At 45.6% G+C, this 19634-nt stretch overlaps 2 protein-coding genes across 2 annotated transcripts in view; both read left to right on the top strand.

The window, feature by feature from the left end:
- The first annotated feature begins 1213 nt into the window (after nucleotides 1-1213).
- Nucleotides 1214-7448, top strand: rrp15 (ribosomal RNA processing 15 homolog). The gene is made up of 5 exons (XM_067238607.1): nucleotides 1214-1269; nucleotides 1684-2060; nucleotides 3700-3797; nucleotides 6243-6453; nucleotides 7097-7448. The coding sequence occupies exons 1-5, from the start codon at nucleotides 1221-1223 to the stop codon at nucleotides 7235-7237; spliced, it is 876 nt and encodes a 291-aa protein (XP_067094708.1). The 5' UTR covers nucleotides 1214-1220; the 3' UTR covers nucleotides 7238-7448.
- Nucleotides 7449-9248: 1800 nt separating this feature from the next.
- Nucleotides 9249-19634, top strand: part of tgfb2 (transforming growth factor, beta 2) — a 36069-nt gene continuing 25683 nt past the window's right edge. The window contains exon 1 of the mRNA XM_067238606.1: nucleotides 9249-10279. Within this exon, the coding sequence (XP_067094707.1) occupies nucleotides 9934-10279 (346 nt within the window). The 5' untranslated portion in view covers nucleotides 9249-9933. The remainder of the gene's footprint in view (nucleotides 10280-19634) is intronic.

Genomic DNA, 19634 nt, shown 5'->3' with positions numbered 1-19634 from the left:
GATAGGTGTAAACCAAGCCCTGGGTGTTCTTCTCCGCCTTTCAGAAAATGAAAGATCAATTGCTCTGTTTGAAAATCTCCTCTTTGTTACGTCACAAGGAGGAAGGTTACCTCACCTCTCTCTGCCCGCCCAGAGAATCTGGCCCGCCAATAAGAAACTGAGCTACGACCGTGCAAGTGTTTTTATCCTTGAGAGACATCATGGCTTGGAAACGAACGAAGCATTACATTTGCTCAGTTTGGATGTACAAAGGAAAACAAAAATCTTTTTACAGTTCCTTCATCCGAGCCTCTGAAGACCCAGTATCTTAATTTTACTTTCTCTGGAAATGCGCCTACACAACTTCTGTTGTAGGCATTTGTTTTGTATGTCTGCGCCAAACACTTCATCCACGACTGTTTCCTCAACTTGAGATAATACAAAACTGGCCTTGCTGAAATTAAATTCTGGATAAGTACTAACTCTCCTTCGTCCAGCTACTAACCTCGGACAAGTAAGTTAACTAACGCTATATCATTTTGTAGCTTTACTGTATATGGTTATCTAGCTTGCTACCCTTAGAATGTGGCTGTAACATTAGCTCTGCAGCTAACAGCTGAGTTACTGTCGCTAATGGAAAGGTATATAGCATCAAGTATGTGTGTGAATATACATGCTGTAACGTGAGTGTTGTACACTTCTTTGTTATTTGGATAACCGTTCTGCTGTTGGTGTTATGGCGCGCGCGATATCCGCCTTTCCCCTCATTGAAATGACTGACTGTGTACCTCTGCAAACCAAGGTTATCAGATGAGAATGGGCAAATTCGAGGCATCTTACAGCAACGGGGCTACAGCCATTGCGATACATCCATTGTAAACATTAGCGCATGGTGCCGCTCCTCCGCTCCTCATTAGCATTTAAAGCTACAGACACCAAAACAGCGCGTTCTGAGGAAAGCTCCTTGTGGGACTGCTATAGTGTCTGTAATTCTGCACCAAGGCTGAATTTCGGGAAAGAGACTTCTGATACAGTATTAGGGGACCACTAAGGCCTATATAAAAGCATCCAAAAACAACATGTCATGTCTCCTTTAATATCTTGAAGAAAGTTGATATTATGTGCCACACTGTAGTTGCCCCCTTGTGGACAGGTTGCGAGGACCGGAAACCTTCTTTATATTTCAACACGGAAAGGTTTTACTGGTGCACTGCACTTCGCTATTCAGTTCCGGTACAATAATGGCGACTGTCAAAGAAACACATGTGAGAATCTCGCCTGAGTTATTAGGTAATGTTACTGTATTTCATTTCCATTGATTCCTTTAAATGCTTAAATTACAGTTGTGTCTGGCTTCATCGATTTGTTAAAAAGTTGACCGTTGCAGTCTCCGCTATTTACAGCCCAACTGGACTCTTCAGTTAGCTATGTCGTTGGTTGCTAGCTGGTTAGTTAGCTAGCTGGCAGTGGATTTCTGATACGAAAGCATACCACGCAGGCTAGCTCAGGACGAGTAGTAAACCAGTCCAGTAGCTACTCAGCCATATTATATATCCATAAACTTAATCTAGCTGTCAGGGTGAACTAGCTAGTTTGATCGATTTTGCCATCACCAGTGTTGCCAGATTACGCATCGCTGTGATTAATAAATTTGTTTTGAAGTTAGCCAGCGCCGCGAACAACAACTTCTTGCTTCTTTCTCAGGTGACGCAGAGCACTGGAAAGTTCCCAGCAGCAGCGACAACGCCTCTGCCGGAGAGAGTGATGGAGAAGAGGAGGAGGGAGGGAGCGATGGAGGGCTGTCTGAGGACGAGAGGAGCGAAAGAAACGAGTCTGACGATGGAGGAAAGGAAGGAGAGAGTGAAGGAGGACAGGCGGAGGAGGAAGATGGAGGGAGCAGGTTGGAGGTAAATAAGAACAGTGAAGAGGAGGGTAACCCTAATGCGGGCTGGGCCGAGGCCATGGCCAAGATCCTGCAGAAGAAAACTCCCGCCAGCAAGCCTAGCATTCTGCTGAAGAACAAGCAGCTGGACAGGAGGAGGGAGCAGGAAAGGAAAGAGCAGCTGGAACGGAAGAAACAGGCAAGAGACATTTTACTTTAATTCTTCCAGCAGAAACAACATATTAGTGCACAAATAAATAACAGCTGAAGTTATAGGATCAGCCTTGTTCAAGCAGTGTTTTTGAGTCAAGGAATGGTCTGTATTTCCCAGGTACATCTCAGCTGGCAAGTATGGTGCAACAAGAACATTTCAGCTACTTAACATTTCAGTTACTTAAATTCAGCGTAACAAGCAATATCGCGATTACAGTAGTTAACTAATAAAGACGTGGTAAATTACACTAAGCACTTATCCAAGCTGTGAAAGATACATTTATCCAAAAATATGTCTGATCCATTGACTCTACATCCCCTGGTATGCAGTCAGCGATGGGTGTAGCTCAGTGGTAAAGCATGTGACTGCAGGTCAAGAGATCGCAGGTCCAAGTCTAATAGTGTGTGCTAATGCTAAATGAACACAGTGTTATTAGTAGGGCTGTCCCGACTAAGATTTTCTTTGGTCGACCAAAACTCGACTAGCACTTCTGAAAATCGACTAATCGAAATTTGAAAAGTTATTTTTTTTTTCTATAAATGTCACAATGTTTATCATCAAACCATTTTGTGTGATGTTTTACCTCACTGTTTTAAGAGATAATATGAAAGAAATACATACGTAAGAAGGGAGATTGACAACTAGACAAACATAAATGTACAAACATTTTCCCTATCTGACTCAATGTAGCTGCTAGACATTCCAGATTCAGCCACTATAAAATAAGCTATTACTAATAATACTTCACATGTCACCAGTCCTGATGTTACAGAATGCCGATATAATACAAAATGCCTGATTGGTTATTATTTATTATCTATTACAATGTACTACAAATTAAAAATATTATTTGTTTAACATGCAAATCAGTATGCATCACTGCCTGAAAAAAGTGCAGCATGCGAATTTACGTAGAAGCCGAGTGGGGAACGGTGCAACAGAGAAAAATTGTGTTGTCTTGGCCGGAGAAGATAGTCATTCGATTTGGATGTGATTCTTATAATAGGCATATTCATGTTTCAACCCAGTGTGTGTTAGCATGAGCGAAGTAGGCCAATTTATGGTTTTCAGGTGGTAGGCTACATCATATTCAACGTCGAACTATGAAAAATAAACCGTTGTTGGCAGAGTTTGCATTCAATGTTTTTTGAGTCACCCAGTACTATGTAAATGTACTGTAAATGAAATGCTGCCATACCACAGATTTATTTGCTATTTTGCCTAATAACACCGACAAAGTAGGCTATGGCAGAGTTTGTAGTTCGGCAGACAATTGTGCTCGTGCCGTGTGCAAAAAACTAACAAAACAAAGCGCAGATTAACGAAAGGGAAAACGGTAACACCTTTTCTGTTAAATATATATATTTTTAGAGTAGATTTATTTGTCTTAAATAATATAATCTACAATTTCTGTAGAACATTTCTTTAATTCAGCAATGGTGACACACGCGGGAATAAGATCTCACACTCAGACTAAAAAAAATCTTAGTCGACCAAGAGCATATCGACCAGAAAATCGACTAGTCGACTGAGTGGGAACTGCCCTAGTTATTATTGTGTGTATGCGTGGAGATGCTGTTGTGGTGCTGTGTTGCTGTAATGGTGCTGTGTTGCTGTCTGGCAGGTGGAGAAGAGGAGAGCCTGGGAGGAGATGTGCAGACAGAAGCCTGATGTGGTGAAGGACCGAGAGAGTGAGAGGAGCCTTCAGAGGATCGCTACCAGGTTGGCCACACACGCACTCTCTCTCACACATAGTGGTGGACCAGGTTGGCCACACACGCACTCTCTCTCACACATAGTGGTGGACCAGGTTGGCCACACACGCACTCTCTCTCACACATAGTGGTGGACCAGGTTGGCCACACACGCACTCTCTCTCACACATAGTGGTGGACCAGGTTGGCCACACACGCACTCTCTCTCACACATAGTGGTGGACCAGGTTGGCCACACACGCACTCTCTCTCACACATAGTGGTGGACCAGGTTGGCCACACACGCACTCTCTCTCACACATAGTGGTGGACCAGGTTGGCCACACACGCACTCTCTCTCACACATAGTGGTGGACCAGGTTGGCCACACACGCACTCTCTCTCACACATAGTGGTGGACCAGGTTGGCCACACACGCACTCTCTCTCACACATAGTGGTGGACCAGGTTGGCCACACACGCACTCTCTCTCACACATAGTGGTGGACCAGGTTGGCCACACACGCACTCTCTCTCACACATAGTGGTGGACCAGGTTGGCCACACACGCACTCTCTCTCACACATAGTGGTGGACCAGGTTGGCCACACACGCACTCTCTCTCACACATAGTGGTGGACCAGGTTGGCCACACACGCACTCTCTCTCACACATAGTGGTGGACCAGGTTGGCCACACACGCACTCTCTCTCACTCATAGTGGTGGACCAGGTTGGCCACACGCACTCTCTCTCACACATAGTGGTGGACCAGGTTGGCCACACACGCACTCTCTCTCACACATAGTGGTGGACCAGGTTGGCCACACGCACTCTCTCTCACACATAGTGGTGGACCAGGTTGGCCACACACGCACTCTCTCTCACACATAGTGGTGGACCAGGTTGGCCACACACGCACTCTCTCTCACACATAGTGGTGGACCAGGTCGGCCACACACGCACTCTCTCTCACACATAGTGGTGGATGGTAGGAACGTTATAGAATGAATAGCAGAATGAATTTGACCTACAATATGGATTTTGACACTAACATGCTAACCACGGCAGAGCCTGCATTCACACCATAAAATTACCAACCGAACTTTAATACAAATATCGCAATCTACCCACACGTCGCAAGCAGTCCTCTGCATCCTCATAACCAGTACTGCTACTGCACAGGGGGTGGAGAGCATCGTTTTTGGGCTTTATTGTTCGGTTTCTATGACACAACTTCCAACGTTTACAGAGACTTGAACATAACAAATGCAGCCTCGAAGAGTAGCCAGCGCTCAACGTTAAAACAAAATTCCACTGGCCACACCGGGCCAGTGGGTTCGAAACTTACTGGCCCCAAGACAATTTTTACTGGCCCCCCTCCAAAAGTTGTAATTTATCATTGTTACAACAAAACCAAAGATTTATAAGTTATGTTATTCTGTTAACATGTTTAACCATTTATTAAACACATCCTGGATATTTAAACAACAAAAATGAAATCACATTTCTAGTGATAAAAACTAAAAAGGTAATAGTCAGCAAAACAATTTACTTTTAACCTCAAACATGACGTGTTCTCTCCCCTGCTGACAGCCATCTCTGCACAGCTCTGTCAGGCTGAAACTGAAACCTCTGGTCCCTCAATGCTAATATATAAAAGCTTCCATAGTGTTTCATCAGTATGATACTGAGTACCCAAGTCGACACCATTCTTCTGCTGCAGTTCAATAGCCCGGGGGAATAAGGCGAACGGCAACCAGCCGCTTAGCTGTCATGCAAACCAGGTGCTGTCTGCTATTAGCATGGCTGGTCAAGGATTGTTTTCGAAAATTGTCGGTGCCTGTGTAAAAAGATCCACTTTTGTCTGCTTTAGACGGGAACATACGACAGACGACACAGTGCATCTTAGTTACATTTAAAAAGTTGCTTCCGTTTGAGCTCGTAGCGCTACTTTGCTGCCATCTTCACTTCAGTGTCTCGCGCCAGTTGTCAAAAGAATTATTTAGATTACGGAAGTACAATTTGACAACCACTCGTCACTCACTACTCAACTCTTGATTGGCCAACGTTGCGCCCCACGAACTGCTAAGTTATTTATGTATTTAGCAGATGGCAAAACATGCAGGATGTTAAGTTTTACAATGCACTTTTCTTTTTTTTCTTCAATCAATGCTTTTCAGTGCCCGATCGGGACAGTGAGTTGCTAGTTTAACTGTCCCGACGTTACTTTTTTACTGGCCCCGGGCCATCGTTATTGTCGAGCCCTGGTAGCCATACAAGCAAAGATGCCAGGTTGGTTAGAATTCTGAAATGTTTATTGTCTCGTCTGTGTGTGTGTGTGTCTCGTGTGTGTGTGTGTGTGTGTGTCTCGTCTGTGTGTGTGTGTGTGTCTCGTGTGTGTGTGTGTGTCTCTGTGTGTGTCTCGTCTGTGTGTGTATGTGTGTGTGTCTCTGTGTGTCTGCCGTTCTCAGGGGTGTGGTGCAGCTGTTCAATGCCGTGAGGAGCCACCAGAAGACTCTGGATGAGAAGGTGAAGGAGGCGGGCGGCTCAGAGAGGAAGAAGGCCAAGCTGCTGTCCTCCGTCTCCAGAAGGGACTTCATCAGCGTCCTGCGGGGGGCCGAGGCCGGGGGGGCCGAGGCCGGGGGGGGCGCTGCCGGGGGGGCCGCCACCTTCAAACACACGGTGGGTTCTGGTCTCTGCCCCACTGAGGGCATCTGTAGCTGTGGGTCTCTGTGTGAGATGCTGCAGAATGCAGGACGAGGGCCTGGCTCCTGCATGGTCTGGTGTAGTTTCTCTGTCCATCCTGAAGATGGCACTGTTGTCTACAGAATGTTGGGAGTGACAGTTGTAGTTTTCTGGACTTTCAGAACTTGACATATCATTAAGTCAGCGAACATATTTATAACAATATATATTTGCATGGTTGAGCTGTTAGGTGTCTTGCGTATCTGTGATGTGACATAAATAAATCAGTTTTGTGTCTGTTTATGGTGTGTGTATGGTGTGTGTGTGTCTGTATTTTGTCTGTGTGTATGGTATGTGTGTGTGTATGTGTGTATATCTCATAAGTCATGGTGCTCTATCCTATAACAGTCATATTGCACTCTTATTTATTTTTTTATATAGGATTTTAAATCTTACATTGTATAGTATTGTTTTAGAATTATTTAGACTTGAAATGTTTCTACTTTTTATATTTAAGATTATTATGTTTATTGTATGCACCTTCCTGCCAAAATAAATTCCTTGTTTGTGTGAACTTGCATGTTGAATAAAGCTAATTGTGCGTGTGTGCGTGTGCGTGCGTGTGCGTGTGTGTGCACAGGGAGCAGAGGAGAAGCCAGCGTGGAGTGTTCTGAGAGATGACTACATGATGGGCGCCTCCATGAAGGACTGGGACAAGGAGAGCGAGGAGGATGGGGTGGAGGCTGGCGGGGGTGGAGACTACAACAGCGGGTCAGACTGACCCCTCTTCCCCTCCCTGCGTCCACCCTAACTGTTTCATGAGCTGCTCCATCATGGTGGTTTGTCGGACCCACACCTGTCTGACCCACACCTGACCAGCCTGGGAGATGGCATCTGAAGCCCAGTATTTGATATTAAATGTTGTTCAACAGCCTGTTATTAACACCTCCTATGAATCCTGTACATAAACCTTTATGTTACTCTTCTTTTTTTTTTTTTTTATAAAAAAAAAAGATCTATGCACCCAAGACAAGTTGTTCTCAGTAGTGAATATTAGTATTCAGAGACATACTGTCTGTGTCATGTTCCTGAGCCAGTAGAGTAGGTGTAGCAGAGGATGGGTGTTTGCTGCAGTTTCAAATCTCCCTCAATGCTTCTTTGTAAAAACATGTTTGCTGAATGAAGAAGTTGCTGTTAGGAGACTTAAAGTGAGTGGTCAGGGTGAGCAGCCTTTCTCTAACCCCCTGGCCTCTGTCTGACTGCTGGATGGTACTTTGCTCTGAGGCTGTAGGAGAGTGTATTTTGTTCTGTGATGAGCAGGTGTTTGGGTTAGGGTTAGCATTAGCAGGTGTTTGAGATACATGAACTGTATCTCCCCAGCTCCCTGACCCCTCCAACCACAGACACACACCCCACTCACACACACACCCCACCCACACACTCCATACACACACACACACCCCACCCACATACCCAACCAACCACACACACTCCATACAAAACCCCCCAACACACACACACCCCACACCACACATACATACTCTTTCTGCTACACTCCACACACACCACACACACACACCTCTATTGCGCTCACATCTGTCTCTGTGGTTCTGATTTAGTGACCACATCTGGTTCACACCAGTGGTCTGGATTCTGAGCGCCTGGGGGGTGGGGGGGGTCTGAGAGCCTGTCACACCTGATGAATGAGAGCCTGTCACACCTGATGAATGGCTGGCTTTGGGGGGGGGGGGGGGGGGGTCTTGAAAAAGGAGGGGCAGGAATAAAGGTTTGGCAAATGATGAAAAAAGTGGGAATTTTCTGAGGAGCATAAACGTAAATCAACCTGGCACACCAATGGTGTTACTGTGGGAAAGAAGAGGAGAGTGGAGCAGGGAGGAAAAGAGAGGAGGAGAGGAGCGTGGAGGAGAAGAGAGGAGAGTAGATGAAAGGAGAGGAGGTATGAAGAGGAGGAGAAGAGAGGAGAGTAGATGAAAGGAGAGGAGGTATGAAAAGGAGGAGAAGAGCGGAGGAGAGGAGGTTCCTGTCCCGGGGGGGGGGGGGGGGGGGGTGTTAGTAACCATAATAAAAAGTAATCATAGACAACACAGTCTTAGTCTTCCCCACTCCTGGAGCCCACAGATAATGTTCTATAAGCTCATAGACATATCCCTGTATTTGACCATTCAACTCAAGCACAGCATTCCTCTGGAAGGCCAACAATACTATTCTCCCTGCTGGGCCATTTATAAATTACCTTTCGGCCTAAAGCATCTTATTTTGTCCTCTTAGAACAAGCGCCAAAAAATAAATAGTGAGATATTATGTCTACTCGGCGCATATAGTAGCCCTACTCCTTCAAAGCGCTGTGTGGACGTCAAACGATCCTTCCGGCGTTAGGACCCCGTGGTGGCACTGTCCCGTTGGGCATGCCGAACACTCATATTTACAATAAATAGTCTCTTAACCTGGAGTTGAAGGAGTCCCCCGGTCCGAAAGTGACTAAATTGACCACGGCTTCAAATTGTAGAAGGGGGAGCACGGGGCTGAGATAGTCTCTTATAACCCACACCCTACCTAACCCTAACTCTTATAAATATTCTACTAGCGGCCGTGAGTTGATGCTGTCCCCTGGCGTGCGTAACGCAGAGGAGCATATCGTAACCGTTTTTTAGTGAAGGGAAAGAAGGACACGGGGAAGCTCTGTAAACTCGTTATATTTTTGGTGGAAACTTCTCGATAATAGTCAACTTACTTCACCTTTTTTTACACCTTGTTTTCACTGTCCTGCAATAGACTGAAACGCATGTGTTAAAAACACAGTTAAGTTTTCGCTTCCAAATCGACTCGCTTCTCGTGCCAGGACGGGTTAACCTTCTTCGTCAGGGAAGTCAATGCACAGTTCATCGGGATTTTAAATCTTCCTTCACACAGAGAAATCAAAGACGGACTTGTGTCGAGCGCAGAACTGGCCACAGTTGGGAAGCCCAGCGTTCTGATGCGGGGCGCAAACCCGCGGCACGCTTTACGTCTGTGTTGTTCAGCTGGATATAGCGAACTCGTTGGTTTTATATTGTTGTTCTTCACAAAAAAATTGTGCTTAATTTGAGAGCCGTTTAGTGGGCGTTTGGTTAGCTTTACGCACTAGTTGTCGGGGCATTTATTATGAAGTTATAGGGAATGTCATATTACTGCTTCCCCCTGCGGTGCCTTTATAACGGATTATACAGATCATTTCGCTTTCAAGGTACATTAATGGATTTTCAAGTGACATTTAAGGGTCGCTGATACTAGAAACGACATCTAGAATAACATAAGGCTTCGGCAGGCACGTTAAGTGTAAATATTTCTTCCTTTTTTCCATTTGGGGTAAATAATGTAAGTGTTTTTTTCCATTTTGTTTAACTTCCCACAACTCGTTTCGTTCATCTAAAAAAAAAAAAAATTCAAAAGGCTGCTGTACTATTTGATTTGATAAAGATGAACTACTACATTTTAAGTCTAATCTTGACCTTGGATGTAGCCACAGTGGCCGTCAGTTTGTCAACATGTAGTACGCTGGATATGGACCAGTTTATGAAGAAGCGGATAGAGGCGATCCGAGGGCAGATTCTGAGCAAGCTGAAGCTCACGAGCCCCCCTGAGAACTTTCCCGAGCCCGAGGAGGTGTCCCGGGACATCGTCGCCATCTATAACAGCACGCGGGACCTGTTGCAAGAAAAAGCCAACGAACGGGCAGCGACGTGCGAGCGCCAGCGGAGCGAGGAGGAGTACTACGCGAAGGAGGTGCACAAAATCGACATGCAGCCCTTCTATCCCTCTGAGAGTAAGTGTCTGTCTCTCTCTGTGTGTGCGTGTTTTCGTGAGCGCGTCCGTGTGTATGTGCGCTCACGCGTAGCGATTTAACACATTTTTCCCAAATGTGTCTATAAAAAGGCATATTTTACCCCAGTAGCAGTGAATGTCTAAATGATTTGCAGTTGCCTCTTTGTGTGTATCACGTGTGTTTGATTATTTTGGAAAAAAACAATTCCCTGTCTTGGCCCAGGCTAGGGAAACCACAGCCTCTAAGAGAGAGGCCATACATCAACCCAAAAGTAGCCTGACGTGAACTTCTTCTCTTGAGATAGGTGGAATGGTTTCCTCCAGCCGGGCTCCCGGCGCCGTTGTGAGAAGTTGTTATTGTATAACTAGCAGGCAGCCCGGGCGTCGTAGACTACAATGGGTCACTGATCTAACCTTGGTGCCTTTGCGCTCCCTGAGAAAGGCTACCTTGTCTTTGGTATGTGGGTAAACATGCAGCGGTTTAGACGCAAGTTTATTAATGTTATGTTATTAGTCTGCCTGTTCCTGCGTGTGTCTGTGTATGCGGACAAAGACGGCAATATACCCCCACAGCACCGTCTAACTAAGAAAACAGAAAGGAAGACAAAATACTATAAAATAGGGCTCAGATCTCAGTTTTTACTTTTTTACAACATTGTGTGAGTGTGTGTGTGAGAGAGAGAGAGCGAGAGAGAAGGCATGAGTGTGTGAGTCTGTGTGTATGACCATTTACCCACAAACTTTAAAGTTTGATAAAAAGTTGTGTGGCAGCTCAGTCCAACTCAAACTCCACAATTACACAAGGTTGTGTTTCCACAGCCACTCACAGACCTAACTTATAACATTTACACACACATGCAGTCTGTCAATCTAATGATTGAAAGATATATTTATTTATATTTCTAAAGTATATTTGATATGCCCTAATGTATATTTGATATGCCATAAGGTATATTTTATATGGCCTACGGTATATTTATTTTATATTCCACAAGTAATATTTTATATTCCCTAAGGTATATTTGATATGCCCTAAGGTATATTTATTTTATATACCCTAAGGTATATTTATTTTATATTCCCTAAGGTATATTTGATATGCCCTAAGGTATATTTATTTTATATACCCTAAGGTATATTTATTTTATATTCCCTAAGGTATATTTTATATTCCCTAAAGTATATTTGATATGCCCTAAGGTATATTTATTTTATATACCCAGCCTAAGGTATATTTATTTTATATTCCCTAAGGTATATTTTATATTCCCTAAGGTATATTTGATATGCCCTAAGGTATGTTTTGCATAAAATGTTATGCTTGGCCCTGCCCATTGTATAAATATCCTTAATATGAATAGGACTGTCCTGGAGCCAATGGCAGGCAGGAAGGCATTCACAGGATATAAATAATAGTGTGTCAACATCTCAAGAAAAAGGACAGATTATTTTAGAATAACGCCTTATTAATCTCAACTTCTAACGTTGCAGTACTCCTGCCATCTCAGAGACCTGGAGACGGGGAGAGGAGGAGTGAGGGAGATAAAGAGGGTGAGAGTGAAAAGAAAGAGAAGGGGGAGGCGGGGGGGAGTGAAATCACCAGTTAGCCTGGGACTATGTGTGGTACCACTCATCTCTGAAGGCAATTGGAGAATCAGTTTGTGTGTGTGTGACTCAGTGTCAAAGTGCCAGTTACGTAACAATGCTCACAGACCGAAACACACAAGCACACAAACACTAATTACCCAACTATACTCGCTCAACTATACACATACACACGCACCCCCTCATACATACACCCCCTCACACATCCCTTCCCAAGTCAAAGTTAAAACAGTATGTTCCGACCTCTCTGGGTCTCAGCTGTTGAAGTTTCTGAGCCCAGCTTACATGCTGCTCGTTGAACACACCCTCTGCTCCCTGAACACACCCTCAGCTCCCTGAACACACCCTCTGCTCCTTAAACAAACACACCCTCTGCTCCCTGAACACACCCTCTGCTCCCTGAACACACCCTCTGCTCCTTAAACAAACACACCCTCTGCTCCCTGAACACACCCTCTGCTCCCTGAACACACCCGCTGCTCCCTGAACACACCCTCTGCTCCCTGAACACACCCTCTGCTCCCTGAACACACCCTCTGTTTCTTAAACACACCCTCAGCTCCCTGAACACACCCTCTGCTCCTTAAACACATCCTCAGCTCCCTGAACACACCCTCAGCTCCCTGAACACGCCCTCAGCTCCCTGAACACGCCCTCAGCTCCCTGAACACGCCCTCTGCTCCTTAAACACATCCTCAGCTCCCTGAACACACCCTCAGCTCCCTGAACACGCCCTCAGCTCCCTGAACACGCCCTCTGCTCCTTAAACACACTGTCTGCTCCCTGAACACACCCTCAGCTCCCTGAACACACCCTCTGCTCCTTAAACACATCCTCAGCTCCCTGAACACGCCCTCAGCTCCCTGAACACGCCCTCAGCTCCCTGAACACGCCCTCAGCTCCCTGAACACGCCCTCTGCTCCTTAAACACACCGTCTGCTCCCTGAACACACCCACTGCTCCCTGAACACACCCTCTGCTCCCTGAACACACCCTCTGCTCCCTGAACACACCCTCTGCTCCCTGAACACACCCTCTGCTCCCTGAACACACCCTCTGCTCCCTGAACACACCCTCTGCTCCATGAACACACCCTCTGCTCCCTGAACACACCCTCTGCTCCCTGAACACACCCTCTGCTCCCTGAACACACCCTCTGCTCCCTGAACACACCCTCTGCTCCCTGAACACACCCTCTGCTCCATGAACACACCCTCAGATCCTTGAACACACCCTCAGCTCCCTGAACACACCCTCTGCTCCCTGAACACACCCTCTGCTCCCTGAACACACCATCTGCTCCCTGAACACACTGCTCCCTGAACACACTGCTCCCTGAACACACCCTCTGCTCCTTAAACACACCATCTGCTCCTTGAACACACCCTCTGCTCCTTAAACACGCCATCTGCTCCATGAACACACCCTCAGCTCCCTGAACACACCCTCTGCTCCCTGAACACACCCTCTGCTCCATGAACACACCCTCAGATCCTTGAACACACCCTCAGCTCCCTGAACACACCCTCTGCTCCCTGAACACACCCTCTGCTCCCTGAACACACCATCTGCTCCCTGAACACACTGCTCCCTGAACACACCCTCTGCTCCTTAAACACACCATCTGCTCCTTGAACACACCCTCTGCTCCTTAAACACGCCATCTGCTCCATGAACACACCCTCAGCTCCCTGAACACACCCTCTGCTCCCTGAACACGCCCTCAGCTCCCTGAACACGCCCTCAGCTCCCTGAACACGCCCTCTGCTCCTTAAACACATCCTCAGCTCCCTGAACACACCCTCAGCTCCCTGAACACGCCCTCAGCTCCCTGAACACGCCCTCTGCTCCTTAAACACACTGTCTGCTCCCTGAACACACCCTCAGCTCCCTGAACACACCCTCTGCTCCTTAAACACATCCTCAGCTCCCTGAACACGCCCTCAGCTCCCTGAACACGCCCTCAGCTCCCTGAACACGCCCTCAGCTCCCTGAACACGCCCTCTGCTCCTTAAACACACCGTCTGCTCCCTGAACACACCCACTGCTCCCTGAACACACCCTCTGCTCCCTGAACACACCCTCTGCTCCCTGAACACACCCTCTGCTCCCTGAACACACCCTCTGCTCCCTGAACACACCCTCTGCTCCCTGAACACACCCTCTGCTCCATGAACACACCCTCTGCTCCCTGAACACACCCTCTGCTCCCTGAACACACCCTCTGCTCCCTGAACACACCCTCTGCTCCCTGAACACACCCTCTGCTCCCTGAACACACCCTCTGCTCCATGAACACACCCTCAGATCCTTGAACACACCCTCAGCTCCCTGAACACACCTTCTGCTCCCTGAACACACCCTCTGCTCCCTGAACACACCATCTGCTCCCTGAACACACTGCTCCCTGAACACACTGCTCCCTGAACACACCCTCTGCTCCTTAAACACACCATCTGCTCCTTGAACACACCCTCTGCTCCTTAAACACGCCATCTGCTCCATGAACACACCCTCAGCTCCCTGAACACACCCTCTGCTCCCTGAACACACCCTCTGCTCCATGAACACACCCTCAGATCCTTGAACACACCCTCAGCTCCCTGAACACACCCTCTGCTCCCTGAACACACCCTCTGCTCCCTGAACACACCATCTGCTCCCTGAACACACTGCTCCCTGAACACACCCTCTGCTCCTTAAACACACCATCTGCTCCTTGAACACACCCTCTGCTCCTTAAACACGCCATCTGCTCCATGAACACACCCTCAGCTCCCTGAACACACCCTCTGCTCCCTGAACACACCCTCTGCTCCCTGAACACACCCTCTGCTCCCTGAACACACCCTCTGCTCCCTGAACACACCCTCTGCTCCCTGAACACACCCTCTGCTCCATGAACAAACCCTCTGCTCCCTGAACACACCCTCTGCTCCTTAAACACACCCTATGCTCCCTGAACACACCCTCTGCTCCCTGAACACACCCTCTGCTCCTTAAACACACCCTCTGCTCCATGAACACACCCTCTGCTCCCTAAACACACCCTCTGCTCCCTGAACACACCCTCTGCTCCTTAAACACACCCTATGCTCCCTGAACACACCCTCTGCTCCCTGAACACACCCTCTGCTGCCTGAACACACCCTCTGCTCCTTAAACACGCCATCTGCTCCTTGAACACACCCTCTGCTCCCTGAACACACCCTCTGCTCCCTGAACACACCCTCTGCTCCCTGAACACACCCTCAGCTCCTTGCTGCTCTGGTCTGCCTGTGAACACAGTGACCCCAGTCCAGGTGGAGAGGGGGGGGGGGGTTAGAGAACCCTGGCGTCTTCTCTCTACTGAGTCAGCTGATGTTAGGACATTATATGTATCCAGTGAGTGAGAGAGAGTGAGTGTGTGACTTCTACAAAGAGGAATTTAAACTATAGCCTACTGGGTGAAGTGCAGCATCATTCAGCAGCAAGGCTGGGGGGTGTTTTAGCGAAGGACTAATTCAGTCTGAATGTTGACAAGATTGACAGCTGTGTGTGTGTATTTGTTTGTGTGTGTGTGTGGATGTGTGTTTGTGATGTGTGTGTGTTTTGGTGGAGGAGTGTGAAGAGTAAATGGATATTATAAGGAGGCAGTTGAAGGTTGTGTCACCAAAACAAGTTCAATGTTAACATCCACTTACCCCTGGAAAGCCCAACATACCCTACACCAAGTTTCACTAGGGGACGAACTTGGCTTAACCACTAACCTGTCATGATGTGGAGTTACAGAGCAGTTCTTACATAAAATTGTTTTTACTACAGGTATGGTTATGTAGCTACATGTAAAGTGTTGCCCAAGATTAATCTAAATGTTCTCAAGACGCACTTGTTTCGGGAGTACAACGGTACTTGGGAATGATTTGCTGGACCTGATGTTAGTTTCCTCCAGGATCACAAATGACTCTTATTGAGAGACTTGTTGCTCTCGTTGGTTAGTTGTTGATTTAAAATTCTTGTACTCGCTGTGAAATATATTATTGTTGCTTGCTTTTATACAGGTACACTCTTGCACTTTGAGGTTCATGTTGTTTAATTGTAACTTGTTTAACTACATGCTCTTGTGGTTCTGGCCTTTGGCACTTATTTTGGTTTTTCACAATGTATGCTTCATGTTTTGGCTACCCGCAATGATTAGGGCTATCTCGTTGTTATGATCAGTGACCTATGCACTTTTGTAAAGCTCTCTCTTGGAAGTCGCTTTGGATAAAAGCGTCTGCTAAATGAATAAATGTTCTGGCCTTGAAAGGACATTGATCAGACTGTGACACCTTCTCCTAGATGTGGGCAAGCTGCCATTGTGAAACTGAGCTCCCAGAGTCCCCCAGCCTGGCAGCTTTCTCTCCAGGGTCTACAGCACATGCATACATACACAACAGACAGACAACACGCACAACTACGCACACACACACTCTTGCATGCACACACACAGACAGCACACCCATTAGTGTGCAGCCCAGCTTGAAGCCTGCAGATCCCAGGTTCAAATCCCCCCCTGTATGTCATGTTGGATAAAAGTGCCTGCTAAATAAATACACAATTCTGCTAAATAAATACACAATTCTGCTAAATACACAATTCTGCTAAATTAATACATCATTCTTCGAACAGAATACATGAATCAGGAACAGGACAGTGGAACTGTGCTGATCTTGCTGAAGTCTGGTGATAAACTCTGTCTGGCAGCCCTCTGCTCCTACTGTCAGGTGTGTGTGCTGTGTGGACACATTCCTGTGGCGAGGGAGCGGAGCCCCATGAAAGACCCTCTTGTCTGGCCCGACCTGAGAGGGATTCTCTATCGCCTTACAGCAGGACGGAAGGATGTGCCACTTTTATAATAGGAAGCAGACAGTGTTAGACCTTGAACTCTAGAGAAATGCACGTTAGGAATATCACTGCTTTAATGACGATTTAACGTGTGTGTGTGTTTACTGGACTGGATCTGTGTGTGTGTTTGTGTGGTTGCTGTGTTCTTTGTGCTGAAGAACTGGGTGGTTAGGGCTCTTTATCAGCATAGTTTAATGTTCTATCAACGTTGCTAATGAAAACAGCAGAAAGGGCACTTCATAACAGCACCCTTTTCCATTGGAAGGAAGGGCACGGGAACAGTCAAGTTTAGACCATTGTAAGGGCACCTTATAGGGCACTGCATCACACTGTAAGGGCACCTTATAGGGTACTGCATCACATTGTAAGGGCACCTTATAGGGCACTGTAAGGGCACCTTATAGGGTACTGTAAGGGCACCTTATAGGGTACTGCATCACATTGTAAGGGCACCTTATAGGGTACTGCATCACATTGTAAGGGCACCTTATAGGGCACTGTAAGGGCACCTTATAGGGTACTGTAAGGGCACCTTATAGGGTACTGCATCACATTGTAAGGGCACCTTATAGGGCACTGCATCACATTGTAAGGGCACCGCATCACATTGTAAGGGCACCTTATAGGGTACTGCATCACATTGTAAGGGCACCTTATAGGGCACTGTAAGGGCTTAACCCTTGTGCTGCCTTCGGGTCACAAGACCCAAAGGTTCATAACGAACCATCGTTGTGTTTGCCCAATTTTACCCAATACAAAAACAAATAAAAATATTTTTATTTTAACCTTTTCAAATTGAAAACGGAGACGATCTTTTGATTAAAGTTCCTTAACCTCTGTTGTCAATATCGCCAATAAAAAGTAAATACTGTTACGAAGCATTTGTTTGTAGGTAACGAACGATAGACGTAGCTAGTTTCGCCGTTCTATGGCAGCTACAGTACTGTATGATGACAGTCGTAGCTAACGTTGTAAGCACTCGTCACTAGAATGGCCATAACTTTAAAACAAAAGATCATATTTCAAATCTGTCTGCTGTTCTACATTGCCCACACAATTATGTATATATATCAACTCTAACATGGCCTGTATCTTGTATTGAAAGTGCTCGAAATTAGCTTGTCTAATGTATGGTGGACTGAGAAAACATATTTGTCAAAGCGGAGCGAGCGGATGTCGTGGGAGAATTCCTACTGTGTTAGATTTACTGCTTCAAATTGAAAACGGAGAAGAAATTTAGAGTAAAGACAAGTTTCTTAACGTCTGTGTTCAATATCGTCAACTAAAAGTAAAAACTTTTCAGTTACGAAATTTTTGTTCGTAGTAACGCCAGCTGCAGTAAACCTTTCGTGACCCCGGTTTGGCTGTTCGTGACAGTCGGATATGACAGTGTTGAGCCTCGATTTTTGCAGATTTCTGTGAAACTTTCTTAAAGAAAAATAATCTAGCTAGATTATGTACACTTTAAATTCAATGTACATACCTTGTTTGGCCAATTTGGTCGATTGTAGAAAAAAGTAGAACCGTTTTTAGTTATGGAGAGCCATCACGCTAGCTTGGAATTGCGTTATCCCACTCATCACTTCAGTGGTCATAACTTTTAAACAAAATAGTCTATCTTAAATCTGTCTGCTGTTCTGAATTCACGACAAACGTACGCACATTTCATACGCTCTAACCTATCCTCTATCTTGTAGTGAAAGTGGTTAAAAATGAGGTTTTCTAAAAAAGTAATGCAGACGGAGAAGACTTTTGTCAGAATGGCTCCGTGAAATCGTCTTGATAAAGGATGATTTGCTTAACATGATCATATAAATATTTACATCATTAGAAAGCCCTAACTCTTGTCTTCAAAATGGTATGAACAGTTCAGGTATATTATTTGAAAAAGTCTGCATATTCAGGCAGGAAAGTGTTAAACAGTGTCAAAAATTGACGCGGTGAGAAACAGTCAGTGCATGACGTCACAATTGAATTTGACTTGAACATTCTGAACCATTGAAACCCATTCATTTTTTTTAGCACTTTAAACTTTAATACCTTAAAAACTTTAAAAGTTATCAATGAGAAAAGTAATAGCACACTAGAGCAGTTCAGACTTTATCAAATGAAGTTTGAACGGTGTTTCTAGCTTAAACGGTGTGAAAGGAGTAGACGACGGAAAAAAGTGGGAGGAAAATAAAAAAAACTAGAGAAAAAAAAAAAAAATTGTAGGGTGTGCTTGCTTGCGTCGGTTGCACAGGCGTCCGTTTTTGAATGACATTTTTACAACTGATATTTCTGTATATTTTATATAAAAATGCATACTTATTATTTATAAAGATTACATAGATTTAAAAGCATTTTTTTTTGCTGCTCATTTACAACTGAAAATACGAGTGAAGTATAGAATGAAATAGATGTCTTCTCATTTCCCCTGCAAGAGGCAGCCTCAACGTTGAATCAAAACGAATACATTTGGCAGACCGGTGTAAAAATTGACCTAATCTCTATGACTTAAACGTCATTTTAAGTGTTTCCCTTCTCATGATATTTTCAGGCATTTAGCCTACTCATTGCATTCATTCATTAATAAAGAACCCCCTTTTAAGATTATTCTACGACGTTACCCGGTAGTAGAAGATGGAATCGCGATTCAAACAGTACCATCTGCTAACTGAAAATATGCCCCCCAAAACGTAAATAAGCTTGACATTTATTTAGTGGAAAATCGCTCATTCATAAAAAGCTCACTGGTAGCGATCATTGTCAGTAACAACGCAAAATGCGATATAGCCCTGTGTGGAGAATCTGCCCCGGTAAATTGTACTACTACTGTACAGTACTAGACTACTGCTGTGTTCGTCTTGGTAGCGATTGCGTTGGTTGAATTGGATTTAACGTTC

The sequence above is a fragment of the Osmerus mordax genome, chromosome 6, assembly GCF_038355195.1.
Source record: "Osmerus mordax isolate fOsmMor3 chromosome 6, fOsmMor3.pri, whole genome shotgun sequence".
Lineage (NCBI taxonomy): Eukaryota > Metazoa > Chordata > Actinopteri > Osmeriformes > Osmeridae > Osmerus > Osmerus mordax.
This window is presented reverse-complemented; position numbering and strand designations above follow the sequence as displayed.

Excerpts from the sequence above, each read along its gene's own strand:
- rrp15 (XM_067238607.1), top strand. The coding sequence starts at position 1,221 with ATGGCGACTGTCAAAGAAACACATGTGAGAATCTCGCCTGAGTTATTA. Across the intron at positions 3,798-6,242 it reads CTTCAGAGGATCGCTACCAG|GGGTGTGGTGCAGCTGTTCA; the intron begins GTTGGCCACACA and ends TGCCGTTCTCAG. Across the intron at positions 6,454-7,096 it reads CCGCCACCTTCAAACACACG|GGAGCAGAGGAGAAGCCAGC; the intron begins GTGGGTTCTGGT and ends GTGTGTGCACAG.